Source organism: Canis lupus, chromosome X (assembly GCF_048164855.1).
Source record: "Canis lupus baileyi chromosome X, mCanLup2.hap1, whole genome shotgun sequence".
Classification (NCBI taxonomy): Eukaryota; Metazoa; Chordata; class Mammalia; order Carnivora; family Canidae; genus Canis; species Canis lupus.
Window position 1 is genome coordinate 31,479,069 of NC_132876.1, and position 8,607 is coordinate 31,487,675.

An 8,607-nucleotide genomic window follows, 5' to 3' on the forward strand; every position below is an offset into this window, starting at 1 on the left:
AGCGCTGGGTACCTGAGGACAACCAAACTCAGAAGCAACCTCCTGCACAAGGTGCAGGCTAGTGTGTTTAACGAAGTGTTTAGTGTAGGAAAGTGAAATAAGCTGTTTATTTTATGCTTAATATTTCACCATAAGGATATGCTATAATTAATTCAACCATTCTCTTATTGATGGATGCTTCCCACCTTTGCCATTATAGGTAACAATGCATTTACTCTTCTACATTTACCCTTACATTCCGGTGCTTTAATTTCTGGGCGAGAGATTTTAAGAAGTGGGTTGGCTGGGCCAAGAGAATAAATCTTAATTTTAATAGATACTAATTGCATGTATTTTTAAATTAGGGCTACAATGTAGAATGGTGTAGGGGATTTTTTTTGGAGATTTTTTATTTATTCATTTGAGAGAGACAGAGAGAATGAGTGAGCATGGTGGGAAAGGTCAGAGGGAGAGGGAGAAGCAGACCCCTGGTTAGCAGGTTGCCCGATGAGGGGCTCAATCCCAGGACTCCAGTGTCGTGACCTCAGCTGAAGGCAGATACTTAAACAACTGAGCCACACAGGTGCCCCTGGAATGGTGTTTTAAAAATGCAATCAGTTGGTTAAGGGTCAGACTCTTGGTTACCACTCAGGTTGTGATCTCAGGGTCCTGCTTAAAATTCTCTTCTCCCTCTGCCCCTCCTCGTGGTGTGCTTGCTTGCACTCTCTCTCAAATAAATAAATCTTTATTTAAAAAAAAATTAAAATTGTAATTACCTAAGTAGAAGTCAATCATCTTACTAACTTCACTTCAAATGCTGGGAATTCCTGGGTGGCTCAGTGGTTTAGCGCGGCCTTCAGCCCAGGGCCTGATCCTGGAGACCTGGGATGGAGTTCCACTTCAGGATCCTTGTGTGGAGCCTGCTTCTCCCTCTGCCTGTGTCCCTGCCTCTGTGTGTGTGTGTGTCTTTCATGAATGAATGAATGAATGAATGAATAAATAAATAAATAAATAAATCTTTTTTAAAAACTCAAATGCTAAGTATATTTCAGTTCTGATTTAAGTAGAGAACTGAGTTCTTGGACAACCTCCCATTAACAGTGCCTTTGGTGTTAAAAATCCCATGACTTACTCTGTTTCAGAGCATCCTGTATCAGTACTTCCAGTTTGATATACCATCCTGTACTAGGAAGTGGCATTTTGAATTGTCACCTTGTCAATCTCTGAATTCTGAATTCCATTTCAATCTGTCCTTTCTTAGTTTTTTTGCAAGCAGAGTGGTTCTCTGCACTCCTTTAAAAATGTATTTTTTTAAGATTTATTTATTTATTTACTTTTAGAGAGAGATGGAGAGAGGGAGTGCAAGCAGGGGGAGGGGCAAAGGGAGAGGGAGAGAGTCTGCAGCAAACTCCCCAGTGAGCGGGGAGCCCAAGGAGGGACTCAATCTCACGACCCTGAGATCATGACCTGAGCTGAAACCAAGAGTCCAGCGTTCAACCAACTGAGCCACCCAGGCACCTCCAAAAAGATATTTTTATTAGTAACTTTTCCTCTTTTACTTTTTGTCCCTCTAATCTTGAAGATCCCTTTATTTGCTGTTCTTCAAAAGTAACCAATACTTGTTATAACCAGTAAAACAATGCAAGGATGTATAAAGACAAAGCTAATCATTTCCACCTCAACCTCCTAATGTAATCAATATTAATAGCCTGCTGAGTCTTCCACAACCCTCCCTGCTCATACAAACAGATCACATATATAAAATTCTGTTTACACCAAAGTATAATCTTACTGTCCACATTATTCTGCAACTTGTTTCACCCCACTTTATACATACATATATACATACACATATATACTTATATATGTGACAATGACAATATATAGTATTTAACAAAATATAGTGGAGATACTCTACAGTCTTAAGTTCCTTTCCAGTTCTAAAAATTTTTTTTTGTATTCTTTCAGAGAACATACTACCATTATAATTATTTGTAATGAATTGTTCAATGTCTTTCTTCCCTTCTAGACTGAGAACTCCATGAAGGCAGGGGCCAATTTTGTCCACCCCTGTATCACCAGAATTTAGGATAGTGCTGCCAGGACAGTAATTGCCTAAAGCCTATTTGTTCATTGTTTCAGTGCTTCCTGAAACCTTCAGTCTACCTGAACTGAGTCACTGTCAATACTCAAACATTTATCTTTCCGGATTCAGGCCTGAGAGAGTCACCACTCAATGGTATTTGGATGGAACCAGTTGGCAGTACATTTTAAATATTTGGCTAAATTTGTGTTTAGCCAAAACCCCTCACTACCACAAAAAATAAGTTTTAAACGATCACACGTTTAACAGGGAGTTCTGCACTTGTAATTAGGAAACCTGGATTCTAGTCCCACTTCCAACATTAATTACTGTGTGGCCTTTAGGAAAGTCCTTTCCTTTCCGGTCCTGGGCTCCTCATCTGTAGCTCTAACATTCATTAATTCCACAAATATGTTCTGTCTACTGCGCGCTGGCACTAGGCTAGGTGCTAGTGATACAGGGATGAATAATAACTGCCACGTTTAATGAATGCTTACTCTGTGCTTGGTCTTTTACTAACGGAATCCTATGCACTCTCTCATTTAATCTCCCATGAGTTAGCACAACCGTGTTATTTTCTGTACTTTACAAAGGAGGGAACTGAGGCATAGCGAGGTGAAGTAACTTTCCCAGCATACCAAAGGACGCGGTGAAGACAGGGTTGGATTCCAGTCAGTGGGGCTTCAGATGCCATTCCAATAACCACAGAAAATCCTTGCCCTCATACCTCGAGGAATATTTCTGGGACTTGCATTTTGATCCCAGCCCAGGAATACTGGGTGGCGCACCCTTCCCGTCGACATGAGGGTGCAGCGACGCAGGAGGCACGTTAGAGAAAACAGAGAAACGTGTCACTAGCGCTGCAAGGAGCAAGGCTCTACCTCGATCTCGCGGTTTCCACGCAAAGAAGGTGAAGAGGTGGGAGGTGTCAGCGGGTCGTACGCACGCACGCTTCTGCGGCGTCCCATTGGGTACAGGCTGGCGTGCGGGTCACGCAGGCAAGCCGGGCTTCTCTGAACTCCGCAGGAGGCGGGGAATAAGGAAGCGCGCCGTGCGTGCGGGCCCTTCCGACGTCAGCACGAGCCGGTGGCTCCGCCCCGCTGCTCGCGCCGTCGCAGCGTTCACTTCCCGGCCCTCCCCGCCTCTAGTGAAACCAACGAGAGGACACCGCCTGCATCTAGAGCAGCCCGACCGAGAGCGCAGCCGGGTGGCGCGGGAACGTGAGAGGAAAGCCGTGCGCGGCTGCGCTTTCCCACCCCTGAGCGGTTCTAGACGCGGGTGAGTGCCGGGGTGTGGGCCCGCACCCTGAGCGGACCTCTCTTGGGGGGAAGGCTTGGGCTCTGGCTCAGTCCCAGCATGCTCCACGCGGGGTACCCGGGCAGGTGCAGTAGGAGCAGTAGTTAGCGGAGGGGGGGGGGAGAGGGAGAGTCGCCTGCGTGGAGGCGTTGCCTTGGCCCCTCAGTGGGGTTTTGAGGTGACCACGGCCTCCCTCGCATTTTTGTTCTCCATTTCGTCCTCCTCCCTTTACCATACTCCACCCAGCCACCTTCACCTTCTTTTTTTTTTTTTTTTTTTTTTTCCACCTTCACCTTCTAAAAAGATGCCATCTCAGAAGCCACTCTGGTAGTTTTTGCCTCATTTGTGCCCGTATGCAGTTTAAGTTTCCCTCTCCTCTGCACCAAACATCCTATCATGTGCATCTCCAGTGTTATTTTTTTTTTTTTGCCCCCGCGATGGGAAAGAATCTACTCCTTAGAATAACTTATGTATATGATCCCATTGGGAAAAGTTCTGACATGCATATGCTATTCTCAAGCCAAGAGACTCGTGTGAATTAAAATATACGGGCCAGAAATAATGAAGATTGTTGTACTATGAAATGTCAAAATCCTATGGAAATTACTTTTAGAATGCATCTGATAATTGTGATATTGGGCAGAACTTGTCTTCTGTCATTTCCTTCTTAGAGCTATTTATTGACCAAGTTCTGTGAGTGACACAGGAAAAGCATCCTGCCTCTTTGCCTGCCCTATCCAGGAATTCCTCTGCCAAACTATTCCACATCTTGGCCTTCTAGTAAAAGTCAAAGTCCATTTCCTCTAGAAGAAAACCAGCGAGTGGTTTCCCTACAGCAGGATGCTGTGATGGATGCAAAATGTCAATTATAGTTAAACCCCACATTTTTTTTCATTTGTAGGAAAACAAGTTGACTCTGTAACTCATCTGTTAAATTTTCAACACTATGAGTAGAAGCACTCTTCAGATCATTATTCTGTAATAGAAAAACCATTACACTATTATCAGGAGATATGATTTCTGGCTCAGTTCTACCACTGACTGTGTGACTTTGGGTCAGTTACTTAACCTCTGTGGACCCTCTCTTTCCCTATCTGTAAAATGAGATAAATGATATTAGGTAGCTTTTAAGACTTCTTTCAACTTTAAGACACAAATGGAGAAGTCTAAGTAGCTCAGTAGAACATCCTTGTAGAGATAGGAGACTGGTAAAATCTCAACAGTTGTATTTAATGTTGACTTTTCTTTTAATTTTTTTTTAATTTCAAATTGAAATAGAAGTGTAGACTTTTTCCCTTTTTACTTCCCCAAAGAATAAGAAAATGCCTTTGGAAGAAATAAAAATGTTTATTAATGGTTCCCTGGATGTGCTTGTATTGAGTCCGTTCTCATCCAAATAATTTAACTGTTTTCATTATGGGCTTTTATTACATCAGTTAGTTGGGATACTGTATCACAAACCATTTAGTCTTAGGAACAAAAGAGTACATATTAACATGTATCAATCTCAACAAATTTGCTATAGATGTACTCAAACATCTAAGGACAGCAGCCATCAGTTAAAGCACTAGGTTGTGAACAGAAATGCCAGCACAGATACCATTGGTGATTTGCTAATGGTAGGTGATTTTATCTGTTCAATAAGATTTTGATGTAAAGTCCATTTAGATCTATACAAGTATTTAAATAATATAATGCAAACTTGTGAAATGAAATTCCTTTAAAGAGAATAATGCACTGACCACCTCTGTAACGTTGGTTTCTAGGGTTAATTTAGTACTTAGTTTATTAAATCCCCATAGATGAAGCACAAAAATGGCCTCCCAGAAAATTCTAGTGCATAGAGGTGTTGTTGTAAAATTCCAGTTTATAGAGAACAGTGATCAGATAACATTGGAAGCTAAAGATTCTTAGTCCTCTTGGTACTCTATGCAACTAACTTGATTTCAAACTTGGGAACTTTTTTTTAATGTTAAGAGCAAAATGTAAGTATATAAGGTATACCAAATCAGATCGTTAGACTAATCCTTTTCTATTAAGTATCCTAAGGATCTTTTTCTTCTTTATAGGAAAAATGCTTTCTGAAAGCAGTTCATTTTTGAAGGGTGTGATGCTCGGAAGCATTTTCTGTGCCTTGATCACTATGCTAGGACACGTAAGGATTGGTCATGGAAATAGAATGTACCACCATGAGCATCATCACCTACAAGCGCCAAATAAAGAAGATATCTTGAAAATTTCAGAGGATGAACGCATGGAGCTCAGTAAGAGCTTTCGGGTGTACTGTATCATCCTTGTAAAACCCAAAGATGTGAGTCTTTGGGCTGCAGTGAAGGAGACTTGGACCAAACACTGTGACAAAGCAGAATTCTTCAGTTCTGAAAATGTTAAAGTATTTGAGTCGATTGACATGGAAACAAATGACATGTGGCTAATGATGAGAAAAGCTTACAAATATGCTTTTGATAAATATAGAGACCAATACAACTGGTTCTTCCTTGCACGACCCACTACATTTGCTATTATTGAAAACTTAAAGTATTTTTTGTTAAAAAAGGATCCATCACAACCTTTCTATCTAGGCCACACTATAAAATCTGGAGACTTTGAATATGTGAGTGTAGATGGAGGCATTGTCTTAAGTATAGAATCAATGAAAAGACTTAACAGCCTCCTCAGTATACCTGAAAAGTGTCCTGAACAGGGAGGGATGATTTGGAAGATATCTGAAGATAAGCAGCTAGCAGTCTGCCTGAAATATGCTGGAGTGTTTGCAGAAAATGCAGAAGATTCTGAAGGAAAAGATGTATTTAATACCAAATCCGTTGGGCTTTTTATTAAAGAGGCAATGACTAATCACCCCAACCTGGTGGTAGAAGGATGCTGTTCAGATATGGCTGTTACTTTTAATGGACTGACTCCTAATCAGATGCATGTGATGATGTATGGGGTATACCGTCTTAGGGCATTTGGGCATATTTTCCACGATGCATTGGTTTTCTTACCTCCAAATGGTTCTGACAATGACTGAGAAGTGAAAGAAGAGCATATACGATCACCATATAGGACAGGTATTGTGACTATTTGTAGTAACAACTACATTTTAGTTTGGTGGCACTGGTTTAGTTGCACATTAATGTTTAATGGTACATTTTTAAATAGGGCAGGGTTTTTTTTTCCTTAAAACGCGTGAAAATTTCAAACATGTTGCGAAGAAATGTTTTAAGAATGATAATTTTGCAAATAAAAGATATATTTATAAATATATTTATGTGATAAATTCTAAATTATGAATCTTGGCACATATTTTTGCTGATCGGTTAAGAAAATTAACATGTCTTTTTAGCTTTCTAAGATATGCAAATAAAATCTCTTGTTGTGAATTTGTGAGTAAAGTAAAACTTTCAGCTCTGTGTTTCCATTACTTATAATACTGGTATATGTTCTGAGCCTCTGCAAAGTGCCCATGGATTTGCTTTCTCAAAATACACAACCAAGTAACAAAAGAAATGTTCCCAACTAATGTTAAAGTGAAAGTTGAATTCTTTCCCGGGGAGAAAAAGTGAAAATTACCTATAAAGGTTAATAACTTTCCCGGGAGCTAAAATAATGGCATTCCTCAGCATATACAAGTTCAGCGTAACTCTACTTCTCTATGCAGTGGTCACTATGAAGAATCTATATCAGTTGAGATTTCTTTACTCCTGCTGGGCAAATGAGTTCTCTGGAACTCTCCTTTCAACTTGTTTTGATAGTCTGGCAGTTTCACTTACCTGAGTAGAGTCTGCCCTGGTTTTTGTATACCTGTTCAAATTTTGAGACTTTTCCCATGCTCATAGTTGTATCATATCCGGTGGTTTGGGGTATGGAGGCCTTAACCTCACCATTCACCTTGAATTACCATACCATTTGCCTAATTTCAGTGGCTACCCAGAAGCTTTATCCAGGGGTGAATATAATAGCTCATGTGCTTATAATCGTGTGAAATAATTGGAGCTGATTTGCTCTATAACTGGGGCTGCACATGCTATATTAAAGCAGATCCATAAGTGCCCCCATAGGGTGTGAGACCATGACATTTCAGAGATCAGTATTTCCTGTAATTGGCCTCATGATGTTAATGGTCTCCCACAGATTTTGCAAACCAGAAAGGGGATTTCCTCAAGAGGGCCTCAGGCTTCAAATTATTGACCATCAATGCATAAAGCACTTTTTAGAAATTTACCTGATTTTCATTATTGGGGCTTTTGCTTAAAATGAAGCATTGTTAATTTTAAAAAATAATAAAACCTCTTTATCAAGCACCCTAACATGTGGTCTCATATGCAACTAATACAGATCAAGTCATGTTCAGTGTAAGTACAGTGATAAAAAGTATCTCCCTGAGTATGACACCCAATTTGTGTCACCTTGCCCCAACAACATATTTTAAAGAATTATGCAGTTATCACTTTCAATTATATTAGTGTATCAAGATATAATTTAATAAATATATCGGAGAATGCATTCCATTGTTTGATTTCCTGGGGGGTCCTAAGGTACAATGGCTTTTTAAACCAAATCGATGCTCTTCAGGGATGCCTGGCTGACTCAGTTGGTAGAGCATGTGACTCCTGATCTTGGAGTTGTTTGAGCCCTACACTGGGTGTAAAGACTACTTTTTTTAAGGGGCACCTGGGTGGCTCAGTCAGTTAAGCATCTGACTTCAGCTCCGGTCACGATCTCATAATCCTGGGATGGAGCCCAGTGTTGTGACCCCACTCAGTGGGGAGTCTGCTTGTTCCTCTCCCTCTACCCCTCCCCACCACTTGTGCTCTCTCTCAAAAAAATAAAATCTTAAATTGTTTAATAAACCAGATTGATTCTCAATTGTATTTTTATATACAAGTATTCCTTTATAAAATGCTACTTATCTTAATATGCTGTTTCTTTGAACTTATTTGTACCCAGTCTTATAGATAAAATATGATTCAGTGATACAGAAAATGGTACTACTGAGGTCATGATTACAGATTTGGTCACTGTGTATTCAATAGTCAAAAACTATAATCCTAACCTCATCTGTTATTGGGTAAAGAATTGCAAAGAGTAGAGGTCTAATGGAAATTGATCATGGTTGTGAATATATTTTAAATATGGCTAGGGGCTACCATAGTGGACAACACAGATCTAACCAGTTCCAGAAGTGTGAGACCCACTGGGTGAGATGTGAAAGAGAAAATTTAGGGGCGTCTGGGTGGCTCAATTAA

General features: G+C 40.3%; 1 protein-coding gene across 1 annotated transcript; it reads left to right on the forward strand.

Moving 5' to 3' along the window:
• Positions 1-3,144: 3,144 nt before the first annotated feature.
• On the forward strand, positions 3,145-8,211 carry C1GALT1C1 (C1GALT1 specific chaperone 1). The gene is made up of 2 exons (XM_072816686.1): positions 3,145-3,340; positions 5,428-8,211. Exon 2 carries the CDS (start codon positions 5,433-5,435, stop codon positions 6,387-6,389), a length of 957 nt encoding a protein of 318 aa, XP_072672787.1. The 5' UTR covers positions 3,145-3,340; positions 5,428-5,432; the 3' UTR covers positions 6,390-8,211.
• The last annotated feature ends 396 nt before the right edge of the window (positions 8,212-8,607 follow it).

Bases quoted from the DNA above. Each gene is read 5' to 3' on its own strand.
- C1GALT1C1 (XM_072816686.1), top strand. From the start codon at position 5,433: ATGCTTTCTGAAAGCAGTTCATTTTTGAAGGGTGTGATGCTCGGAAGC.